This window comes from Leucoraja erinacea, chromosome 1, assembly GCF_028641065.1.
Source record: "Leucoraja erinacea ecotype New England chromosome 1, Leri_hhj_1, whole genome shotgun sequence".
In the NCBI taxonomy this organism is placed as follows: Eukaryota; Metazoa; Chordata; class Chondrichthyes; order Rajiformes; family Rajidae; genus Leucoraja; species Leucoraja erinaceus.
Window position 1 is genome coordinate 8,866,170 of NC_073377.1, and position 26,141 is coordinate 8,892,310.

The window sequence follows — 26,141 nt, forward strand, 5'->3', positions numbered from 1 at the left end:
GAAAACTGAAGGGGACTAGCCCCCGAAACAAGCATTAGCTAAAGATGGCTGCAATACAGGCCTGGCAGAGCATCACCAGAGAAGACACCCAGCAACTGGTGATGTCCATGAATCACAGACTTCAAGCAGTCATTGCTTGCAAAGGATATGCAACAAAATACCAAACATGTCTACTTTTATTTAAATGACATTGATGTGTCCCAAACATTATGGTGCCATGAAATGGGGGGGGGGGGGGTGGGGGGGGGGGGGGGGGGGGGGGGGAGGAGGGAAGACAATGTCTATGTATAAACACTGCTGTAATGTCTACATGGTAAAACCAAAATGTGTAAAATGGCCTTTATTAAAATCTGACAATGTGCACTTTAACCACATGTGATTTTTTTTTCTATTACAAATCGCTAATTGTGGAGTACAGAGGCAAATAAATAAATGATGGGCCATTGTCCCAAACATTATGGAGGGCACTGTAGTGCAGTGAATATTGTCCCAATTTAGAATTCTTATCTATATGCACTTGCGTATTTCACAATAAACTGAACAGTTGTAACAAAAGCACAAAATCAGTTCGGAAGTACTTCAAAACTCTCAGGAGTCCTAGGATTTGAAACGTGTTGGACAAGATACTACATTTCCCCAAACTAAACAAGAGAAATCCAAGAATGGAAAATGTGCACTCATTGCCTAAGCTTATACTGGATTTAATTAATTCCAACTCTGTGAAACCAATTCTTAGGTGATTTCACTTACCTGCTTTTCAAAGAATGAACTCTTGCTAAACATAACATTCTTGCCAAAGTTAGGCAACAAACCAATGTGATAGAACGATACAAGATAGTATGAACCAACAAACATCTTCCATTTAGAACTCAGTGTGTGTGTGTGTGTGTGAGATTGTGTGTGTGGATATGAGTACCAAACAAGCTGGGAATTGTGCAGAACTGCATCCACGACCACAAAGACGATTAACTCGGTTCTCGGCTAACCTTGCTGTAGCACTAATAACACCTGGAGATTTGTTTAGCAACTACACAAGAAACACACAAATAGGATGTTGCCAACTACACCAGGCTCAACAGGGAAGACAGTGAACAAGCCGTCACCTGCTTCACCTGGTCTTCTGGGGGCAAACCCCAGGAAACTATTTCCCAAACCATTCCAAGATAGATCACGGAGCCAAGGGAATAAATACCGGATGGGCAGAACAAAACAAATTTGGAATAGTTTGGACTGGTTTAGGCTGAAAATTAGAATTTGCTCGTGAGCAAAATGACGTTGAATTATAGAGAACATCCTTGCCGCTCAGTTTAACAAAGTACACGTTTTCTAGATCAGCCGGTGTAACCCAAGGATGCTGTGTAGCCTCCTTGAACATGTCAGTCTTTGAAAGATGTTAAGAATTAGTCCAGGGATGAGTCCGGGTTTGCCACGAGAGACCAGTTTACAGTCAGAATTGTAGACATCACCCCAGGGTCTTCAGAAGGCTGGACTCGTGAGCTCTTAACATCGCAACAGCATCTTTTACTGCATGGTAGATTATATTCTTCACCTGCGCACAAACAAAGGGCACAGGATTATGATTGGCAACAAATATATTGCTCCCCAAAGCCAACATTAGTTTTAAACTTTAAGGGTGGTGGGTATACGGAATGAACTGCCATAGGAGGTAGTTGACAATATTTAAAAGACATTTGCACGGGTGCATGGACAGGGAAGGTATAGAGGATGTGGGCCAAATGTGGGCAGGTGGGACTAGTGTAGAAGGGGGAGCTTGGTTGGCATGGGATGGGATGGGTCAAATGGCCTGTTTCAGTGCTGTATGGCTATAACTTGTTATTAATCAATGGGTTTACATCAATAACCAAGCAGTTATTGAAATTGTTTAAATAAATGGAGCCTTAATAAAATATTGGTGACCAGAACTTAAGATTCATACAGCGTAGAAACAGGGCCTTTGGCCCAACTTGACCGCACCAAACAACATGCCCCATCTAAACTAGTCCCACCTGCCTGCAATTGGTCTATATCCCTCGAAACCTATCCTATACACATACCTGCCTAAATGTTTCTTAAACGTTGCAATAGTACCTCAACTACCCACTCCCTACTTCCAACTTGATACATTGAAAATGTGCACTGGCTGAATCACCACTCACTCAAGTACCAGACTTTATATAGCTGCCATTTTTTAACATAGAAAATAGGTGCAGGAGTCGGCCATTCGAGCCATTCAATAAGATCATAGCTGATCATCCAGAATCAGTACCCTGTTCCTGCTTTCTCGCCATATCCCTTAATTCCATTAGCCATGAGAGCTATATCAACTGCTCTCTTGGATACACCGTGAATTGGCCTCCACTGCCTTCTGTGACAGAGAATTCCACAGATTCACAACTGTATGAAAACGTTTCCCCTCATCTCAGTCCTAAATGGCCAACCGCTTATTCTTAAACTGTGACCGCTGGTTCTGGACTCCCCCAACATAGGGAACATTTTTCCTGCATCTAGCCAGTCCTATAACATCCTATTCAACAGCCATTACTATTGTCTGATTGCCCCTGTAAATTCTTCATAGTTTCATAGCAAAAGGATTTGAGTATAGGAGCAGGGAGGTTCTACTGCAGTTGTACAGGGTCTTGGTGAGACCACACCTGGAGTATTGCGTACAGTTTTGGTCTCCAAATCTGAGGAAGGAAATTATTGCCATAGAGGGAGCGCAGAGAAGGTTCACCAGACTGATTCCTGGGATGTCAGGACTGTCTTATGAAGAAAGACTGGATAGACTTGGTTTATACTCTCTAGAATTTAGGAGATTGAGAGGGGATCTTATAGAAACTTACAAAATTCTTAAGGGGTAGGACAGGCTAGATGCTCCCGATGTTGGGGAGTCCAGGACAAGGGGTCACAGCTTAAGGATAAGGGGGAAATCCTTTAAAACCGAGATGAGAAGAACTTTTTTCACACAGAGAGTGGTGAATCTCTGGAACTCTCTGCCACAGAGGGTAGTTGAGGCCAGTTCATTGGCTATATTTAAGAGGGAGTTAGATGTGGCCCTTGTGGCTAAGGGGATCAGAGGGTATGGAGAGAAGGCAGGTACGGGATACTGAGTTGGATGATCAGCCATGATCATATTGAATAGCGGTGCAGGCTCGAAGGGCCGAATGGCCTACTCCTGCACCTAATTTCTATGTTTCTATTAGAATGGGTGAGAAGGGTTATTATAGGGAGAAGGCAGGAAAATGGGATTAGGCGGCAGAGATCAGCCATGATTGAATGGCGGAGTAGACTCGATGGGCCAAATGGCCTAATTCTTACTCTTATAATTTGTAACTTGTGATCTGGGGATTTGGGACAGTGGTGACAGGGTGGACAATTAGACGTCTCCACTGGTGGTGAAGTGTTTGGGGCCAATATCCACGTTCGCATCCAGCACAACTGTAAAATAATCTCTCCGGCATCTGAGTGGCGGATCACCAGGAACTTGCACGTTTTTGCTGATAGAGAAGACATGACACATATAGTTCACTTTCTGTCTTCCCATTCCCAATTATCTTCCCGATTCTCAGCTTATTTCTGGAAATGACACAGCTTTAAAGCAATCACTGCCTGGACCTTTAGCTGCTGCTACTTTCATGTAGTCATCTCTCAGTAACGACACAGCACCAAGTCCTTGTGGTCTCTCTCTCCTTTCCCATCTAGTCACCAAACATCACGGGTTGGGCAGCATCTGTGAAGAACATTGATAGGTGACGTTTGGGGTTGCAACCTTCTCCAGGGATGCTGCCTGACCCACCGACTTACTTCAGCATTTTGTGTCTATCACTTGAAAGCACACACTGTATTTTCCTCATTGTTCTATTTATTGCATTTAGTTTAGTTTAGTTTAGAGATACAACGCAGAAACAGGGCCCAGTCCACCTAAACCTACCTGATCTCCCAGTTGCTCAGCACCTTAACTCCCCCTCCCATTCCCAATCTGACCCTTTCTGTCCTGGGCCTCCTCTATTGTCAGTGTGAGGCCCAAATTGGAGGAACAGCACCTCATGTTTTGCCTGGGTAGCTTACACCCCAGCGGTATTAACATGGACCTCACTAATTTCAAGTAACACTTGCTTTCTCTCTATCTCCATTCCCTCCCCTTCCCAGTTCTCCCAGCAGTCTCCGACTACATTCTATCGCTGTCCAGCCCACTCCCCTGACATCAGTCTGAAGAAGGGTCTCGATCTGAAATGTCACCCATTCATTTTCTCCAGAGATGCTGCCCGTCCCGCTGAGTTACTCCAGCATTTTGCGTTTGACTTCGGCCCCCCGAGTCCGCGCCGACCAGCGATCCTTGCACACCAACACTATCCTACACACACTAGGGACAATTTTCATTAATACCAAGCAAATTAACCTACAAACCTTTATGTCTTTGGAGTGTGGGACGAAACCGAAGATTTCGGAGGAAACACACGCAGGTCATGGGGAGAATATTTACAATATACATCAATGATTTAGATGAAGGGATTTAAAGTAACATTAGCAAATTTGCAGATGACACAAAGCTGGGTGTCAGTGTGAACTGTGAGGAGGATGCTATGAGAATGCAGGGTGACTTGGACAGGTTGGGGGAGTGGGTAGATGCAGTTTAATGTGGATAAATGTGAGGTTATCCACTTTGGTATAAAAAAACAGGAAGGCAGATTCCTATATAAATCGTGTCAAGTTGGGAATACTGAGTCAGGGGATATGGGGAGAAGGCAGGAACGGGGTACTGATTGGGGATGATGAGCCATGATCACATTGAATGGCGGTGATGGCTCGAAGGGCTGAATGGCCTACTCCTGCACCTATTGTCTATTGAGAATGTACAAACTCTGTACAGATAGCTCTTGTAGTCGGGTTCAAACCCGGGTCGCTGGCACTGTAAGGCAGTAGCTCTACCGTTACACCCCCGATTTGAGTTTAACGTTATTGTATTTATTTATCGTATTATCTGATCTGTTTGGTTAGTTTGCAAAACACAGCTTTTCAATGTACCTCGGTACATGTGACTATAATAGATCTAAAATTAATTGCAGAAGCAAGTATAGGTGTGATTTACAGCAAGTCATCTATCTATCTGTTCACTGAAGTCGATCCTGATGGAGAGAATGAATCCAGATACCTGCAGTTTGTCTTCATGGTTGGTGTGCGTGTTAGACAAGTGTCTAAATTCCTGGGTGAGCCGGAAGCAGTGTTTGACGTGTTCAGTGGAAACAAAATCCTCCGCTACTTTGATACAACTGTACAAGTTGTGAACCTGTAGCAAGCAAGAATATTCAAAATAATTAATTACTGGTTATTGAGCCAGGACAGTTTCCCAGATCTTTCTCCACTCTTCCGCATTCCCACCCACCCTACTCATCCCAAACGCAGCCATTCTGTAGGAACTGTTTTCAGTGGACAGGAAATAGGGGAAAATCGAGAACCAGAGGACACAGGTTTAAGACGAATGAGGAAAAGATTTAATAGGAACCTGAGGGGCAACTTCTGCACACAGAGGGTAGTGGATATACGAAATGAGCTGCTAGAGGAAATAGTTGAGGCAGATACAATAACAACATTTAAAATACATTTGGACGTGCATGAATAGAACAGGTTTAGAGGGATATGGACCAGAGGAAATAGTTGGGGCAGGTACTGTGCCAGCATTTCAAAGCCATTTGGACAGGTTTAGAGGGATATGTGGGCAGGTGGGACTATAAGACTAGCTTGACTAATCTTCTGGAATTGTTTGAGGATGTAACAAGCAACATGGACAAGGGGGAGCTAGTAGATGTAGTGTACCTAGACTTTCAGAAAGCATTTGATAAGATCCTACATAGGAGATTAGTGGGCAAAATTAGGGCACATGGTATTGGGGGTAGAGTGCTGACATGGATAGAAAAATAGTTGTCAGACAGGAAACAAAGAGTAGGGATTAACGGGCCCCTTTCAGAATGGCAGGCAGTGGGGTGCCACAAGGCTTGGTGCTGGGACCGCAGCTATTTTTTTATTTATTTTTTTTAAATTTTATTTTTATTAGCAGTACAGTAAATCACCTTAATACATCGCATATATCTTATTACATTATGTTGTACCACTTCATTTTTTGAGCTTTAAAAAAGATAGAAATAACAGAAGTAAGGAAAGTAAGCAAGAATCGTGAAGGTGCAGGAAAGTGTTGGGAGAAGAGAACCCCTTAGGGAAGGAATTAGAGAAGGAAGCAAAGAAAAGAAATAAGACCCTAGAAAGAAAAGAAAAAAAAAGAAGAAAGGAAAATCAATCGCTCTATTGTAACACAAAACTCTGCAAAAAAGGATATACCAACCGTGTTTTTATTTAAAATTTAATTTATACCCCCCGTTTCCAGGTCTTGGTAGCCTTTATGTTATAACTTATTATTGCACCTTATGCTTGCTATTTTTCAATATACATCAATGATTTAGATGAAGGAATTAAAAGTAACATTAGCAAATTTTCAGATAACACAAAGCTGGGTGGATTTGAGGATGTCATGAGGATGCAGGGTGACTTGGACAGGTGGGATGAGTGGGCAGATGCATGGCAGGTACAGTATAATGTGGATAAATGTTAGGTCATCCACTTTGGTGGCAAGAACAGGAAGGCAGATTACTATCTAAATGGTGTCAAGTTGGGAAAAGGGGAAGTACAACGGGATCTGGGGGTCCTTGTACATCAGTCTATGAAAGTAAGCATGCAGGTACAGCAGGCAGTGAAGAAAGCGAATGGCATGTTGGCCTTTATAACAAGGGGAATCGAATATAGGAGCAAAGAGGTCCTTCTGCAGTTGTACAGAGCCCTAGTGAGACCACACCTGGAGTATTGTGTGCAGTTTTGGACCCCTAATTTGAGCGAGGACATTCTTGCTATTGAGGGAGTCCAGCGTAGGTTTACAAGGTTAATTCCCGGGATGGCGGGACTGTTATTTGCTGCGAGAATGCAGCGGCTGGGCTTGTATAGAAGGATGAGAGGATATCTTATTGAAACAGATAAGATTATTAAGGGTTTGGACAAACTAGAGGCAGGAAACGTGTTCCCGATGTTGGGGGAGTCCAGAACCAAGGGCCACAGTTTACGAATAAGGGGTAAGCCATTTAGAGACGAGGAAACATTTTTTCTCACAGAGAGTTGTGCGCCTGTAGAATTCTCTGCTTGTGGAGGCCAGTTCTCTGGATACTTTCAAGAGAGAGCTAGATGGGGCTCTTAAAGATAGCGGAGTCAGGGGAAAAGGAGAGAAGGCAGGAATGGGGTACTGATTGTGGATGATCAGCCATGATCACATTGAACGGCGGTGCTGGCTCAGGGCCGAATGGCCTCCTCCTGCACCTATTGTCTATTATTAAATTCTTTAAAATTATTAATAAACAAAACAAATTGTGTTATAAAGAGCCCCAGACACGATGAGAATGACATCACTTTTGTAGGTAAGAAAATGTTTAAATCTTCCTCCAGCCAGATAATGCAAAATAATTCCTGTTTTTCTACAATCCTAATTTTAAGATTAGACCTCTACAGTAAGGCAGGATTCCAGCCTTTTGGCTGTGCTGAGAAGCTCTTTGCGAATCTCAGGTGGGTGATTTGCACGCAGGGACCCAATGCTCACATAATTTGTACTTCAGTCCAGGGGCCTACGCTTCAGAGGGGGTACTTCAGCCAAAGAGGACATTTAGCTTTGCCTTAAGAGAGATACCCATGCCACATCCCACCCAGTCAGCCCCAAATCACAGCAACCTTCTGAAGGCATTGGTGTGTCACACACTTCGTGGCACCCGTTAGGAGGGGCGTGGGAATGTTGACCATCGGTTCCCCTACCATTCCTGCTCAGGCACAAACATGCAGCAGACACATCAGTATCTGATTTATTATGTAAAATAATATGTGTGTTATGATTGTGTTTATAATTTGTTTGGTTGTTTTGTTGTTCCGCGAGCTTTGCCACTTTCATTTCACTGCACATCTCGTATGTGTATGTGACAAATAAACTTGACTTGACTTGAGTTAAAGGTTCCATGTTGGTTTTGGACTTTACTTTAGGAGGAGGATGAGGGGAGATCTTATAGAGGTGTACAAAATCATGAGAGGAATAAATCGGGTAGATGCACAGAGTTTTTTACCCAGAGATGGGGAATCGAGGACCAGAGGACACAGGTTCATGGTGATGGGGAAAAGATTTAATAGGAATCCGAGGGGGTAACTTTTTCACACAAAGGGTGGTGGGTGTATGGAACAAGCTGCCAGAGGAAGTAGTTGACGCTGGGACTATCCCAACGTTTAAGAAACAGTTGGACAGGGTCATGGATTGGACAGGTTTGGAGGGATACGGACCAAGCGCAGGCAAGTGGGACTAGTGTAGCTGGGACATTGTTGGCTGGTGTGGGCAAGTTGGGCTGAAGGGCCTGTTTCCACACTGTATCACTCTATGACTTTGGAGATACAGCACTGAACAGCAGGCTTGGCAGCCCTTCGGCCTGCCCAGCCTGCACCAAACAGCCCCTGCACTAGCACTAGTGACAATGCACAATTTTTTACCAAAGCCAATTAACCTACACATCTTTAGAGTGTGGGAGGAAACCAGAGCACCCAAAGAAAGCCCACGTGGTCACAGGGAGAACGTACAAACTCTGTACAGACAGCACCCGTAGAGTCAGGACAAAACCTGGATCTCTGGGACTATCCTTGATCGAACTTTGCTGGCTTTACCTTACACTAAAACATTTTTCCCTTATCATGTAAATGGCTCGAAGCTAAACATGTTTTGTCTTCCTGCTGACTGGTCTGCACGCAACAAAAGCTTTTCTCTGTACCTCATGTACACGTGACAATAAACTGAACTGACCTGAAAGCTGAACTGAAGCAGCAATTCTACCGCTGCGCCACCGTGCCCGGTTAGGGTGAAATAAGAAAGGCACGTTTTGCACATATCCTGATGCTTAGATCATGATGTGCACACAACATACAGGTTTATGTTAATTGGTTTGGTAAATGTAAAAATTGACCCTAGGAAAGTGTTGGTGTGCGGGGATTGTTGGTCGGCACGGACCCGGTGGGCCGAAGGGCCTGTTTCTGTGCTGTATCTCTAAACTATAGATCTAGGGGATCGACATATTGTTTCAAGTAATGGGGATAACCACTGTTCACTGCATCAGTGGAGCAACATGCAAATGCGTTTGGCTGTAGATCAAATGAGCGGAAGGAAGGCCAACCTGGTGTGGGGCTCCGGCTGGTATGAAGACCACATCCCCGAGGTACTGCACGATGGCCCAACCCTGCACCCCGTACTCCTGATGCAGCCTCTTGCGTAGAGTCCTGTCCAGGTACCAGCTTTGGTCGTGAATCGGGTCGTGGTCGGGAGGATTTTCTTGACCTTGCTCTTCCGCTACCTGCAAACGGACACAATTAACGGTGTCAAGTTAACAGCTCGGATTATTCAATGTGGAGCTAGGCAACCAGTGTGATTAATACATCGGTGTCAGGGGAAGAACGGCAGCAGAATGGGGTTAGGATTGAGATAGATCAGCCATGATTGAATGGCGGAGTAGGCTTGATGGGCCGAATGGCCTAATTCTGCTCGCATCACCTATCCATTCTCTGGAGAGATGGTGCCTGACCTGCTGTTAACCATATAACCATATAACAATTACAGCATGGAGGCCATCTCGGCCCTACAAGTCCTGCCGAACAAATGTTTTTCCCACTTTCCCACCTGCCTGCACTCATACCATAACCCTCCATTCCCTTCTTCATAGCAATTTTTAGTTACTACTTTTTGTTTCAGCTTTAATTTGTCAAAAGCAGGGTGACTAAATAATTATATTATTTCCAATCGCATCTAATCGACTCTACTCATTTAATCTATTCAATATTTTTATATTTGGGTTTATTTATCCTCTTCAATTGATTAAAGCAAATAGAACAGTACAGCACAGGAACGGGCCCTTTGGCCCACAATGTTTGTGTTGTACATAATGCCTAATTAAACTGATCTAGTGAAACTACTTCCATGCGATCCATGTTCCTCTATTCCCTGCATTTCCACGGGCCTATCTAAAAGCAGCTATTGTATTGTCCTCCACCACCACCCCAGGAATATGTTGCAGGCCAGCAACAACCTTGGTGTGAAACCCCCCCCCCCCCGAACATGTTCATTAGATGTCCCCGAGGGGCAGGAGCATGAACACTGAATTCTCCAATGTTAGGTAACCTCTAACCCCCCCCCCCCCAATCCCAATCTCCCCCTCTGGTGAATCTGTGGAATTCTTTGCCGCAGAAGGCTGTGGAGGCCAAGTCAGTGGATATTTTTTAAGGCAGAGATAGATAGATTTTTGATTAGTACGGGTGTCATAGGTTGTGGGGGGGAAGGCAGGAGAATGGGGTTAGGAGGGAGAGATAGATCAGCCATGATTGAATGGCAGAGTAGACTTGATGGGCCAAATGGCCTAATTCTACTCCTATGACTTATGACCTCCCCTGTGCTCCACCTGAACTTGCATCTAGTTCTCCCCTCTCCCTACATCCCATCCTCTAGCTTCACAATTCAAAACTCCTCAATCCTTTTGTCTCACACCTGTTTTCCATCTTTGGCCTTTGTCCAAGCATTTGACTATCTACCCCCCTCCGTTCTTTGGCTTAAGATAGAGTTGAAGGCAGGAGGTCGGAAGATATGAAGGGTGAAGGATATAAAGGTTGGTAAGAGATGACAAGCTTGGAACACCCTGACTCAGTTGCCACTAGTTACCATGGAGAATCCGACACAAAACACTGGGCATGGTGATCCCACAAAGTAGCGCGTGGTCCTTTGCTGCCAATTACCTTCTTCAGCAGATCTCGGATCTTTTCTGCATCTTTGGCTGAGTAAATGTGCCACAAAGCACCAGGCCTTTCATTGGATTCTGTGAAACGTCTGATCGTCAATTCATCCGTGTCCCCATCCTCCATCGTCTTCAGGATCTCTACGAAAAGAAAACTCGTCAACATGGAGCAAGAGAACAATGGCTGCCACCATTTTACATGAAGGGCATTTGCACGCATTTTATTTTTTATCAAGATATTGCACCACAAGATGCTGGTTTACTAAAAGGACACAAAGTAGTGGAGTAACGTGTTCTTCAGAGAGTTTTTAAGAAGGAACTGCAGATGCTGGAAAATCGAAGGTATACAAAAAAGCTGGAGAAACTCAGCGGGTGCAGCAGCATCTATGGAGCGAAGGAGATAGGCAACGTTTCGGGCTGAAAACCTTCTTCGAGTTCTTCAGAGATGCTGAGTTACTTCAGCACTTTGCGCCCCCCCCCCACGGAAACATTGTTCCTTCTTGAATCGTTAAATTGAGAACAAAACTGCAACGCTGCATTTTAAAAACAAACAGCGGCTCCAGTGTACTTCTCTGTTTATATGTAAGAAGGAACTGCAGATGCTGGTTTAAACCGAAGATATTAGACACACAAAGCTGGAATAACAGGCAGCATCTCTGGAGAGAAGGAATGGGTGACATTTCGGGCCAGTCTGAAGGGTCTCGACCCAAATGGTCACCCATTCCTTCTCTCCAGAGATGCTGTCTGTCCCACTGAGTTACTCCAGCATTTTGTGTCCACCTCCTGTTTATTCTGGGCATACTATGTTGACATATTGTGTTGTGCTGCTGCAAGCAAGAACTCTGTTTTTATGTTTGGGACATGATTGACGATAAAACACTCGACTATTACAGTGCAGGTGCTGCAATTAATTACTGAATTAAAGTGAATGTCAAAAGAAAAAGAAATACAATCCTGCAAAAGTTAGATATCCCGAGTTAGATTTTCGCTCTTAGGGCCAATGGAATCAAGGGATATGCGGAGAAAGCAGGAACGGGGCACTGACTGGATGATCAGCCATAATCATAATGAATGGCAGTGCTGGCTCGAAGGGCCACATGGCCTACTCCTGCACCTATTTTCTATGCTTCTGAAACGCACAAAGCAACGTGTCTGTATGATCGTCCCGTGACCAGCGTGGGTTTTCTCTGGGTACTCTCCAGTTTGTTTGAATGAATGAATGAATAAGTTTATTGGCCAAGCATTAACATACAAGGAATTTGCCTTGGTGCTCTGCCCGCAAGCGACAACATGACATACAGTGGCAGTTAGGAATGACACATAAAACATTAATAATAAAACTTTATCGATTAAACATGCAAATTAAATAAAATACCAGAGCAAAAGGAGGCTACAGATTTTTGGTGATTGAGCAGAGCTACTCAATAACCAAAAATCTGTCGCCTGCTATTGTTCTGGTATTTTATTGGGGTGTGGTTTCCTCCCACACCCCAAAGACGTAAAGGTTTGTAAGTTAATAAGATTTGGTAAAAATTGTAAATGATAGGTAATATGAGTAGGATAGTGTTAGTGTGCGGGGATCGCTGGTCAGCACGGACTCGGTGGGCCGAAGGGCCTGTTTCCGCGCCGTATCTATAAACTAAATGTAGAGGAGTGGACAAGTCGAGGCCTTCAGTGTGAACCTTCATGAGGGTGGTCAAGCAACACTCACCCTCCTCGTGATTGGGTTGGCCGCTGGGGATCCCCACGTACACCATCACGTTCGCAGCGTCCGACACGTCCAAGTGAAGGTTTGTCGTCCCGACCTTCCTGTCCTCCGCTGACAACAAGCCTGAGCAACAGAGGCAAAAGATGACCATTCGTGGCAAGAGCCTCCCCTTCTACAAGGCCTCAACAATGTGAAGCACAAAGTTTGTAAAGGAAGGCGCGCGCGGACAGAAGGCTGGCTCACTCACCATAGGCATTGTACATTTTTGGCCCCAAATCAGGTCTCACAAAAAAGTCTGGTAGCCGGGAAGCCAGGTTCAACTTGCCGTCTCTCTTGGTGTATTCAGGCAGAGGGAGGTTGTTCATCAGGTCTTCAAACCTGAAGGAACAGTGAAGAGTAGGCCTGAAGAAGGGTCCCGACCCAAAACATGTTTCTATCTTTACTCACTGTTCCACCGCTCCGTTACTTCAGCCCTCTCAGCGGCTGGGAGCAGGCTGCAGGGAGGCTAAACGATATGTCCTGTGTATTTACTATAAAATATTATTTTCTCTCAGCGGTGATTAGTACGGGTGTCAGGGGCTATGGGAAGAAGGCAGGAGAATGGGGTTGAGAGGGAAAGATAGACCAGCCATGGTATTATCTAAATGGCGGCCGATTGGGAAAGGGGGAGATGCAGCGAGACCTGGGTGTCATGGTACACCAGTCATTGAAGGTAGGCATGCATGTGCAGCAGGCAGTAAAGAAAGCGAATGGTATGTTAGCTTTCATTGCAAAAGGATTTGAGTATAGGAGCAGGGAGGTTCTACTGCAGTTGTACAGGGTCGTGGTGAGACCACACTGGAGTATTGCGTACAGTTTTGGTCTCCAAATCTGAGGAAGGACATTATTGCCATAGAGGGAGTGCAGAGACGGTTCACCAGACTGATTCCTGGGATGTCAGGACTGTCTTATGAAGAAAGACTGGATAGACTTGGTTTATACTCTCTAGGATTTAGGAGATTGAGAGGGGATCTTATAGAAACTTACAAAATTCTTAAGGGGTTGGACAGGCTAGATGCAGGAAGTTTGTTCCCGATGTTAGGGAAGTCCAGGACAAGGGGTCACAGCTTAAGGATAAGGGGGAAATCCTTTAAAACCGAGACGAGAAGAACTTTTTTTCACACAGAGAGTGGTGAATCTCTGGAACTCTCTGCCACAGAGGGTAGTTGAGGCCAGTTCATTGGCTATATTTAAGAGGGAGTTAGATGTGGCCCTTGTGGCTAAAGGGATCAGGGGGTATGGAGAGAAGGCAGGTACGGGATAATGAGTTGGATGATCAGCCATGATCATATCGAATGGCGGAGCAGGCTCGAAGGGCTGAATGGCGGTGCAGGCTCGAAGGGCCGAATGGCCTACTCCTGCACCTATTTTCTATGTTTCTATGATTGATGGGCCGAATGGCTTAATTCTGCTCCTACATCTTATGAAAATCATCTATCCTCTTTCTCCAGAGATGCTGCCTGACCCGCTGAGTTAAGGGCCTGATCCACTGTACGAGGTAATTCAAGCTCTCCTGAGTTTAAAAAAAAATCAAACTCGTGGTAAGTACGTGGAATGTACGTAGTGGGTACGTCGGAGATCGGGATGTCTCTCAGCGGCTCGCAACACTAACGGCAGGTACTTGGGAAACGCGGTAAGCTCGTGAAGTTTTTTCAACATGTTGAAGAATGTCCACGAGAGCCCCGAGTACCTACGAGCGGTATTACCGTAATTCTCCGAGTTCGAGTCAGGGGAAACTCAGGAGAACTCTTGAATTACCTCGTACAGTGGGACAGGCCCTTTACTCCAGCAATTTGTGTCTATCTTCAGTGCAGCGAAGACCATTTATTAATTTGACCCTATTGTAGGGGCCATGTCAGATCCTTGGAGCTCTCTACCAACTGGCACAGTGCAGTGGTTGCCACATTTCAACATCGCAACTCGCTACTTCCAATGGCAGACCTCACCATGAATGCACCAGGTGCAGTACAAGTATAAACACAAACACAACCACCAGCTCAGAGACCTGGAGTCATGGAGTTGTACACGGGGAAAGAGGCCCTTCGGCCAATATTGTCCATGCCGATCAAATTGTCCATTGGGCTAATCCCATTTGCCCGAATCTGGTCCGTAGCCTTCTGAATCCTTCCCATCTGTATCTGTCTATATGGTTAGTTTAGTTTAGCGATACAACTTGCAAACCGGTCCTTCGGCCTACCGAGATCACACCAACCAATTTACAAAAGCCAATTAACTTACAATCCTACACGTTTTTGGAAAGTGGGGGGGAAACCAGAACACTCGGGGAAAACCCATAGCATCACAGGTAGAATGTACTATCTCAGTACAGGCAGCACCCGAGGTCAGGATCGAACCTGGGTCTCTGGTGCGGCAAGGCAGCAATTCTACCGCTGCCCCAGTGTATTTTAAATGTCATAATTGCATCAGCTTAGCAACACTCTTCAAGGCTCCACCATTTACTGTGCAAGTCCTGCCCTGGTTGACATTCCAAAGTGGAACACCTCATACTTGTCAGAGTTCAATTCCATTTGCCATTCCTTGGTCCACCATCCCAACTGATCTAGGTCTGGTTGTAAGCTTAGATATCCCTGATAACCAAGTGTGTGACGAGCACATCTTGAGCTGATTACGTCACTTACCTAGACAGCATCATGTCTCTGAAGTCCTCTCCTGGAGGCCAGTCTTTCAGTTTTAAAGCCATCGGTTCCTTCTCTTTTGTTGCAAGGCGCCCTTTAAAACACAGAAAGGGTTCAGTGAAACATCTTGAAATAAAGGCCTCAAACAGAGGGCTTTGCATTGCATGAGCCAACAATCTACATTCAGTCGCAGATTATTAATTAGACTGTAGACTTTTCAGATACAGCGCGGAAACAGGCCCTTCGGCTCACCGAGTCCACGCTGACCAGCGATCCACATACACTAACGAGCACTATCCTACACACTAGGGACAATTTACAATTTCATCAAAGCCAATTAACCTACAAACCTGTATGTCTTTGGAGTGCGAAAGGAAACCGGAGCAACTAGAGAAATCTCTTGCAGTCACAGGGAGAACATCGACTCCGTACAGACCCCTCCCCACAAGGGATCGGTGCATTCAGCTGCGGGTCAATGTTACGCCTGCCTCAAAAGGGAGAGGTCTCTGGCCTCACCTTGCAGATATGTTCAATCAAATACCCAATACCCAGACTTGAGCTCATGGTTTGGGATGATCTGCATTGCAGAGCCCACACCTTCTCTTGCATCATAGAGCCATACAGCATGGATGGAGACCCTTTGGCCCAACTTGCCCATACTGACCAACATGTTTCTTCCACACTAGTCCCACCTGCCTGCGTTTGGCCCATATCCCTGTAAACCTCTCCAATCCATGTACATGTCTAAATGTTTCTTAAACATAGTGATATTACCTGCCTCAACTACCTCCTCCAGCAGCTCGTTATATACAACCACCTTTTGTGTTTAAAGAAAAGTCACCTATTCCTATTAAATCATTCCCTCTTCACCTTAAACCTATGTCCTCTGGTCCTCGAATCCCCCTACTCTGGGCAAAAGATTCTGTGCCTCTACACAATCTATTCCTCTCATGATTTTATACACCTCTATAAGATCACCCTCTTCCTCCTGCGCTCCTGCTTTACCACTCCCTATACTTCAGGCCCTTGAGTCCTGGCAACATCCTCGTAAATCTTCTCTGTAAATAATCTTAATGCCATTATTTTTAACAGCTGCCACGCAACATCAGAGTCTAATCGACCCGTTGTCATTCGATTGCTGTACACAAGTTGGCGAACAATTCCTTTCACAACTCTGAGACTAAATCTCAACGAACAACTTTTTTTGGCTGGAAAGTTCTTTTAGAAAATGCAAGTTTTTTGTTCCCCAAAAAAAAGAAATGCTTTACCAGAGACCCGGTTTGATCCTGACTGCGTGTGCTTGTCTGAACAGAGTTTGTACGTTCTCCCTGCGACCTGCGTGGGTTTTCTCCGAGATCGTTGGATTCCTCCCACGCTCCAAAGATGTACAGGTTTGTAGGTTAATTGGCTTGGTATAAATGTAAATTGCCCCTAGTGTATTTAGCGTAGTACTAGTGAGCGGGGATCGCTGGGCGTTGCGGACTCGGTGTGCTGATGAACCTGCCGCCGCGCTGTATCTCTAAAACACTTACGTGAAAGGTCTTCAAATCCATCCCAAAAGTCTCGGATTTTTGCACCAGCGATAATGGTGTTTGTTCTACAGTCAACCAGGTCGGCATCCTGGTCACCAAACTCTTTCCCAAATGCTTCAGGCTTCCATAGTTCCTCACGGAGCTTCGTGTGGACACCGGATACAATTACTGGCTAAAGAAGAGCAAAAACAAACTCATCGCACCACCGTTCACGATAATAAAGTCAACGGAGCAGTGAACTTCTTTTAAACAACTGAACTTGAAGGATTCAAGACGGTGCCGGAAATGTGGGCGGCACGGTGGAGCAGCGGCAGCGCCAGTGACCCAGGTTCGATCCTGACTACGGGCGCAATCTGTACCGAGTTTGTACGTTCTCGCCGTGACTGCGTCGGCTTTCTCCGGTTTCCTCCCACTCCAAAGACGTGCAGGTTTGTAGGTTAATTGGTTTCAGTAAAATTATAAATTGTCCCTAGTGTGTAGGATACTGCTAGTGTAACGGGGGCAATTGCTGGGTGCTAGAATTGATGAGGTATGCATAAAACAGCTAATGTTCACCAAAATATGTAAAGTCACAGAGTAATGTGGTTGTGTTTTAGAATTTTAAAGGAATCGACGAGGTATGTAAAAACATTAGGTACACAAAAATACTGGAGAAACTCAGCGGGTGCAGCAGCATCTATGGAACGAAGGAAATAGGCAACATTTCGGGCCGAAACCCTTCTTCAGTATGTAAAAACATTATCCACTGGTGGGAGAATAGAGGACAACAAAATCAGAAGAGTGCATAAATATTTCTCCATCCAGACATTAGGCTCGCTGCAAAAGGGAGAAGTTTCTCTTATGAAGGCAGGCTGCTGTATCCACTCCAGTAGAGGCAGCCCCAGGGCAGGTGGGTGTTTACAGTGATGCAATGGCAAGGTAGAATTGCTCACCAGAAAACCATTTCATCTCTTTGCAAGAGCTAATTGGGGGAGGTGCTGATATTGTGCCTAATATTTTTTTAGGCCTATTTTAGATATGTTAATTTAAATTTTATAGCTATATGTATTTATTCTGTTTTTATTAACCGCACTGACGGGAACTGATTGAGAAACAATTTTTTGTTTCTCTGTGTATGTAAGTACTCAGTTCAAATGGCATTAAAGTAAATACTGAAATACTGAGAGAACAAGCAGGCAATGCTCAGGAGAGTGAATGATAATTAAATGGATCCACACAAGGTATTCACCAAGAGAGCAAACTGTGACTGGAAGGTAGAATATGAAATAGTAGACAGGGTAGAGTTTATGGCTGAGGTGGAGGGGAAACACCAGCAGAGGCTTGGGTTGAGGCTCCGCAGAGAGGGGCTGCCATTGTCAATGGACCCGATGTTGGGAGAGTCCAGAACAAGGGGTCTGTTTAAGAATAAGGGGTAGGCCATAAAGGACTGAGATGAGGAAAAACCTTTTCACCCAGGGAGTTGTGAATCTGTGGAATTCTCTGCCACAGAAGGCAGTGGAGGCCAATTCACTGGATGTTTTCAAGAGAGAGTTAGATAGAGCTCTTAGGGCTAAAGGAATCAAGGGATATGGGGAGAAGCAGGAACGGGGTACTGATTTTGGATCAACCATGATCATATTGAATGGCGGTGCTGGCTCGAAGGACCGAATGGCCTACTCCTATCTTCTATGTTTCGAACCTTGTTACTCCTCTGTGTTGCTTTTAGTTTTACAGCAAATTGCAGATCATACCACTTGGAGAAGCTTCCCCCCCCCCCCTTCAACTTTAATACATGCCCCATGCGTGACTCCAGGGCCTGTAAAAACTCATTTGTTCTTCGTGCGTATGGCGTGCACAGCCTAAAGTTGTAGGACAACTTGTTCTATATTATTGATTTAATTGTGCACGCCAGGTTGATTGCATTCGTCGAAACAGGGCAGGCCACGTGAAGTTGCAATCTCCTTGTTTAAACCCAATGCCGCCATTCTTCCCAAATGGCCTTGGGTTAAACTTAACCTCCCCCTCACTCGGTTATAGTGGACAGTCGGCAATATTGGACCCTTCCCTCCGCGGTCCATTATTTGCGAGGGTTGACAGTATTAATTATTGTCTCTGAGCCTCTCTCAGGCCTTCGTTGAAATCCATTTACTCGCTTTGCGCTCATCCGCAAGAAATTGCAGCGAATTGTGGACACAGCCCAGACCATCACACAAAACAACCTCCCTGCTATTGACTCCATTCATACCTCACGCTGACTCGGCAAGGCCAACAGCATAATCAAGGACCAGTCGCACCCTGGCCATTCCCTCTTCTCCCCTCTCCCATCAGGCAAAAGGTATAGAAATGTGAAAACGCACTCCACCAGATTCAGGGACAGTTTCTTCCCAGCTGTTATCAGCTGTCATACGAGGAAAGATTGGAAAGACTGGGCTTGTATTCGCTGGAATTTTGAAGGACGAGAGGATATCTTATAGAAACGTATAAACAAGCTAGATGCAGGAAAAATGTTCCCAATGTTTGGGGGAGTCCAGAACCAGGGGCCACAGTCTAAAAATAAAGGGGAGGCCATTGAAAACTGAGATGAGAAAAAACTTTCGCCCAGAGTTGTGAAGTTGTGGAATTCAGGTAGAAGGTACAGGAGCCTGAAGACTGCAACGACCAGGTTCAGGGATAGCTACTTCCCCACAGCCTTCGGGCTATTAAACTTGGCTCGGACAAAACTCTGAACATTAATAGCCCATTATCTGTTATTTGCACTTTATCAGTTTATTTATTCATGTGTGTATATATTTATATAATGGTATATTGACACACTGATCTGTTTTGTAGTCAATGCCTACTATGTTCTGTTGTGCTGAAGCAAAGCAAGAATTTCAGTGTCCTATCAGGGACACATGACAATAATCTCTTTGAATCTTGAATTCCCTGCCACAGAGGGCAGTGGAGGCCAATTCACTGGATGAATATAAAAGAGTTAGACAGAGCTCTAGGGGCTAGTGGAATCAAGGGATATGGGGAGAAGGCAGGCACGGGTTACTGATTGTGAATGATCAGCCATGATCACAGTGAATGGCGGTGCTAGTTCGAAGGGCCAAATGGCCTCCTCCTGCACCTATTTTCCATGTTTCTAACTGAACCATCCTACTGCAACAAGAGAGCAGTGCTGAACTACTATCTACCTCATCGGGGACCCTTGGACTATCTTTGATTAGACTTTGCCTGCTTTACCTTACACTAAATATTATTCACTTATTATATACACTGTGAATTGCTCGATTGTAACCATGTATTTATTGTCTTTCGGTTGACTGGTTAGCACGCGACAAAAGCTTTTCACTGTATCTCGGTGCACGTGACAATAAACTAAACTAAAATTCAACTGGCCATCTCCCTCCAGTGGCTGCCCATGTCTCCGTCACATACGAGTCCCCCTAGTCCTCACCTTTCACCCCACCAGCCGTCACATACAAAAAGTAATCCTCCGTCAGTTTCGCCACCTCCAACGTGACCCCACCACTCGCCACATCTTCCCATCTCCCCCCATATCTGCCTTCCGCAAAGACCGCTCCCTCCATAACTCCCTTGTCAATTCTTCCCTTCCCTCTCGTACCACCCCCTCCCCGGGCACTTTCCCTTGCAACCGCAAGAGATGCAACACTTGTCCCTTTACCTCCCCCCTCGACTCCGTTCAAGGACCCAAGCAATCGTTCCAGGTGCGACAGAGGTTTACCTGCATCTCTTCCAACCTCATCTATTGCGTCCGCTGCTCTAGATGTCAGCAGATCTATATCGGTGAGACCAAGCGGAGGTTGGGCGATCGTTTCGCCGAACACCTCCGCTCGGTCCGCAATAACCAAGCTGACCTCCCGGTGGCTCAGCACTTCAACTCCCCCTCCCACTCCGCCTCCGACCTCTCTGTCCTGGGTCTCCTCCATGGCCACAGCGAGCAGCACCGGAAATTGGAGGAACAGCACCTCATATTCCGTTTTGGGGAGTCTGCACCCCGGGGGCATGAACATCGAATTCTCCCAATTTTGTTAGTCCTTGCTGTCTCCTCCCCTTCCTCAGCTCCCCTGCTGTCTCCTCCCATCCCCCAGCCTTCTGGCTTATCCTCCTGGCTTATCCTCCTTTTCCCTTTCTTGTCCCCACCCACCCCCACCCCCACCCCCGATCAGTCTGAAGAAGGGTTTCGGCCCGAAACGTTGCCTAGTTCCTTCGCTCCATAGATGCTGCTGCACCCGCTGAGTTTCTCCAGCTTTTTTGTGTAATCTCCTGTTACTGACCCTGCCTGCAAGGTATACAGACGACTGCCCTACTTACATGTCCCTGCTTCCAGCACTCTCGGAAAATGTTCCAGTTGTTCTTGTTGCTGGGGTCCTGCAAGCAGAGCACGCGGCCACCGCAGTACCAGGTGTGAGGGGTGTCCGAGCCCACGGTGGTCACCTTCCCCGGCACGGCTCTCAGCGGCTCTCGGGAATCGCAGGTGTTGCCGGCGGTCTTGGTGCCGTCACCGGGTGACTTGCTCTGCACCAGCGAGGCAAAGATGTCATCCAGCAGGTTGGACGTGCTCTTTGGCCCAGATTCAGACTGCGAGAGAAATGGGAAGAAACGTTAAAATCCGACTCAGCCGAGCGCTCGCTCCAGGTTGGGGGCGGCACGGCGGCACGACGGTAGAGTTGCCGCCTCACAGCGCCAGAGACCCAGGTTCGATCCTGACTACGGGCGCTGTCTGTGTGGAGTGTGTGTGCTCTCCCCGTGACCGCGTGGGTTTTCCTCCCGCACCCCAAAGTGGTTAATAGGCCTCAGTAGCAAATATTGTACAATGTGCCGAGTGTGTAGGATAGCGCTAGTGTACAGAGTGATCTAATCGGCGCGGACTGGGCAGGCCAAAGAGCCTGTTTACGATACAATACAACTTTATTTATCCCATGGGGGAAATTTAACGGCCAACAGTCATAAAAACACAAAATACATGAACTTAAAGTGGGGAGTGGAAATGCTTGGGGGATGTGCAAAGATCGGGGAGGGTGAGGGGAGTCAGTTTCAGTCTACCCCATGACAGGAGAGGGGTGGGGGAAGGTGTGGATGGGGGTTGTAAAGATTGATAGCCACAGGGAAGAAGGATCTTCTGTGGTGCTCTGTGCTGCATCTTGGTGGAACCAGTCTGTTGCTGAAGGTGCTCCTCAGAATAGAATAGAATAGTTTCTTTATTGTCATTGTAACATGAACCATGTACAACGAAATTTAAAATGTCAGCCAGTCAGTGCACCATTCAAACATTTCTAAAAGCTAACGATACATACAAGGTAAAATATTAAAAGATAAACAACTAAATAAATATCACGAACAAAGCACGCATACACACCCAACCCTCCATCCTTCTGTCGATTTCACAGTGTACCAGTCCCTTAGTCTGTATCGCCCCTGCGTTCCTTGGCGGCTACATTTAGTGCTTTTATAGCAGTGGGGTAAAAACTGTTTTTTAGTCTGTTTATCTATTTATTCAGGTTGACCATTGTGTCATGGAGGGGGTGAGCTGTATTATCCAGGATGCTCCGCCTATTTGAGGGGCATCCTCCCCTCCCAGACCATCTCCGAAGAATCCAACGCCACCCCCAGGACAGATCCATCCTTCCTGACGAGTTTGTTAATCCTATTGGCGTCTGTGGCCTTCGCCCTCCTGCCCCAGCACACAGCAGTGAAGAAGGTTGCACTGGGTACCACCCATTGGTAGAACAACTGCAGCATCTTACTGCAGGCGTTGAAGGAGCGGAGCCTCCTCAAAAAGTACAACCGACTCCGTCCCTTCTTGTACAGGGCGTCAGCATTCCTGGACCAGTCCAGTTTACTGTCCAGGTACTCACTGGCAAACTGCACATCCACACCATTGATGGGAGTCAGGGGGCAGGGTAGCTCCGCGCTGTATCCCTAACGTGTAATGTCAGCAGCGTACGGGGTCAAGGACTCACCTTCCCTGAGCTGGTGGTCAGTAGGTTCCTCAGCGAGCTGGGGGCACTGCAGCTGCTGGGCCCCAGCGTTAACAGGCTGTTGAAGGTCTGCAGCGAGGATGAAGGCTTCGACAACGGGCTCAAGGAATTAAACAACCCGGCTGGCTTTGTCTCTTTGCTACTCAAGGACGGCAACTGCGAGCTTCCTGCTGGATTCAGGGGGAGGGGGTGGAGAAAGTTAAGGCAAGCGTGGAACACAAAAGGAAGCAAAGATTTATCGTAGAACCACAAAATATTGAAACTACTCGGTGAATGGAATTTTTGACTTTTAAGACGTGGAAATGAGGCATCAATTTATCCCCCAAAAAACACAGTTACGGCACGGCACGGCAAAGCCAAAACAGAAGCGGAAGATGCTCAAAATATTCAGGCGGTCAGGCTGCATTTGCGGAAGTTAATAGCATCTAAAATAGATCTGTTATTGATTTTTTTCCAGGATTTTCCAAATGAGAGAAACACACAGACACACAAAGCATCTCATAGAAACATAGAAAATAGGTGCAGGAGGCCATTCGGCCCTTCGAGCCAGCACCGCCATTCATTGTGATCATGGCTGATCGTCCCCTATCAATAACCCGTGCCTGCCTTCTCCCCATATCCCTCGACTCCGCTAGCCCCTAGAGCTCTATCTAACTCTCTCTTTAATCCATCCAGTGACTTGGCCTCCACTGCCCTCTGTGGCAGGGAATTCCATTAATTCACAACTCTGTGTGAAAACGTTTTTTCTCACCTCAGTCTTAAATGACCTCTCCTTTATTCTAAGACTGTGGCCCCTGGTTCTGGACTCGCCCAACATTGGGAACATTTTTCCTGCATCGAGCTTGTCCAGTCCTTTTATAATTTTATATGTTTCTACAAGATACCCCCTCATCCTTCTAAACTCCAGTGAATACAAGCCCAGTCTTTTCAATCTTTCCTCAGATGACAGTCCCGCCATCCCAGGGATCAATCTCGTGAACCTACGCTGCACTGCCTCAATCACAAGGATGTCCTCCCTCAAATTAGGAGATCAAAACTGTACACAACACTCCTGATGTGGTCTCACCAGAGCCCTGTACAACTCCCTGACTAATCACAAACAAAATACAGTGGCAACATGATGCTGCCTGAAAACGTTGCTGATTTCCTTCTCCAAGAAGGGTTGCGGCACCCGAGTTTTCTCCAGCTGTTGTGACTGTGGCAAACATGGTGGGTCAGGCAGCAGCCCGAAACGTTGCCTATTTCCTTCGCTCCCCTGGAGAACACTGGGGGTGGGTGGCATTTTGGGTCGGGACTCTTCTTCAGATTGATTGATTGTAGGGGGAAGGAAAGAAAGCTGGGATCTCTCTCCACTTTCACCCATCCCCCCCCCTTATCCAGGGCACGTGCCGTTAGTAATTACGCAGGGTAGGCGCTAGGCAGTCACTCGACTTTTTAAAAATCGCAAAATCCGCGCAAGTGCAGATCGGTCCAGTAGGCACTCAGTCGACTTTTATAAATCTTAAAAACTGCGCAGATTGGTCTCCTCTCCTGTAGCACTCGTGCGTGCAGTCCACAGTGCAAAGGCAGAATTCCAGCTTCCTTTAATGCCCGCTGTAAGTGAAGGCTTGAATCGGCGTCCAGGGCACGCGAGTTGAACACAGTTTCGCGTACTACATGTACAGCGGATGAAATGCACGGCAGAATTATGCCTACCTAAGATCGATTATTAAAATAATAACCATTTAATAATAGATACTGATTTTAGTAAATGAATTGGAAATCTTTACTATTTATATTTAATAATTACCTTTTTATAATACTAGTCAGGGTAGGCACCGCATACCTTGCCTGCCCTGCCTGCCCCAATCAGTCTGAAGAAGGGTCCCCACCTGAAACAGCACCTTTCCATGTTCCCCATAGACACAGAGCTGGAGTAACTCAGCGGGTCAGACAGCATCTTGGGAGAAAAGGAATAGGTGACATTTCAGGTCGAGACCCTTCTTCAGAGATGCAGCCCGACCCACTGTGTTACTCCAGCACTTTGTGTCCTTTTGTGCAAACCAGCATCGGCTGTTCCTAGTTTCCACATCGATTTTCATTGTGTAGGAAGAAACTGCAGATGCTGATTTACACTGAAGATAGACACAAAATGCTGGAGTAACTCAGCGGGACAGGCAGCATCTCTGGAGAAAATGATATGCAGAGAATAGAGAGATATATATAACGTGCAGGCAGAGATTAGTGTAAGCTGGCTTCATGTTTGGCACGGACAAGGAAAGGCCCATCCCTGGGCTGTACAGGAATCCTATCTTCTAGATTTGACAAATATTCTATGGACAGCAAATTTAAAAACTGATCTGTTTTGATGTAACGTTTAGTTGAAGCTTAATGACCATAAATCAAATCTTCACAAAGCCTCGTAGTAACCGAGAGGGATCGTGCCGCGGATAATAAATCCACTGCCTCACAGCTCCAGCTACAGGGGTTCAACTCTGACCGCCGGTGCTGGCTGCGAGGAGTTTGCACGTTATATAAAGTATACCTAAAGTTGATATACTTTCGTTTAGAGATACAGTGCAGAAACCAGCCTTTCAGCCATCACCTTGCACACTAGAACCACCCTACACTAGGGACAATTTACAATCTTTAGCAAAGCCAATTAACCTACAAACCAGCACATCTTTCACGTGTGGGAGAAAATCGGAGCACCCAATGGGAAACCCATGTGGTCACGGGGAGAACGTATAAACAACACACCGACAGTAGTCAGAATAGGACCTGGGTTTCTGGTGCTGGTTCGATCCGGACTGCGGGTGCTGTCTTGTTTGTACGAGTTTGTATGTTCTCTCTGGGACCACGTGGGTTTTCTCCGGGCACTCCGGTTTCCTCCCACACTCCATAGATGTGCACAATTGTTGGTTAATTGGCTTTGATTAAAATAAAAATTGTAAATTGCCCCTTGAATGTAGGATAGTCTTGGTGTACGGGGCGATCGCTGGTCGGCGCGGACTCGGTGGGCTGAAGGGCCTGTTTCTGTGCCGTATTTCCCTTACAAAAAGTAAAAGGAAGAGCGTGTGAAGGTAGAACGGTCACCTTGAATCTCATCCTTGCCTTTGGTCAGGCCCATCATCCAGCTGAAGGGAGAATCCTCTTTCTTCCAGGCCGCTGTCGCATGTGCGGGAGCTGCACCGCTCCAGGTCGCAGGCGCGCATGTGGTGGTACTGCATTCAGAGGCTGCTGCTCTGTCACCACTCTGCGCTGGGGCTGAGGCTGCACCGTTGCTTGGCTGCTGCAACACAAGTAAGCGATGATGATGATGATGACACTATCAACACTTGTATGGAGCTGGGCGCAATGAAAGTCTTTGCAAAGTGACTAAAAAGAGATGCCACAAAGGGGCCGAGAAAGTTACAAAGTACTCACCTCATCTTCGTCCCTGCCAC

The 26,141-nt window shown here is 46.2% G+C and overlaps 1 protein-coding gene across 3 annotated transcripts in view; it reads right to left on the bottom strand.

Moving 5' to 3' along the window:
* Positions 1-264: 264 nt before the first annotated feature.
* Positions 265-26,141, bottom strand: part of LOC129705670 (lysine-specific demethylase 3A-like) — an 87,316-nt gene continuing 61,439 nt past the window's right edge. Inside the window, exons 15-25 of one of the 3 annotated variants that reach the window (XM_055649565.1) lie at positions 25,792-25,984; positions 22,699-22,886; positions 21,050-21,316; positions 16,751-16,922; positions 15,222-15,312; positions 12,791-12,921; positions 12,547-12,666; positions 10,837-10,976; positions 9,231-9,407; positions 5,150-5,284; positions 265-1,549 (exon numbers count right to left, since the gene is read on the bottom strand). In XM_055649565.1, the coding sequence (XP_055505540.1) occupies positions 1,463-1,549; positions 5,150-5,284; positions 9,231-9,407; positions 10,837-10,976; positions 12,547-12,666; positions 12,791-12,921; positions 15,222-15,312; positions 16,751-16,922; positions 21,050-21,316; positions 22,699-22,886; positions 25,792-25,984 (1,701 nt within the window). In that variant the 3' untranslated portion in view covers positions 265-1,462. Of the gene's footprint in view, positions 1,550-5,149; positions 5,285-9,230; positions 9,408-10,836; positions 10,977-12,546; positions 12,667-12,790; positions 12,922-15,221; positions 15,313-16,750; positions 16,923-21,049; positions 21,317-22,698; positions 22,887-25,791; positions 25,988-26,141 lie in introns of all 3 variants that reach the window. The other 2 variants (XM_055649481.1, XM_055649400.1) reach the window with 2 other exon arrangements.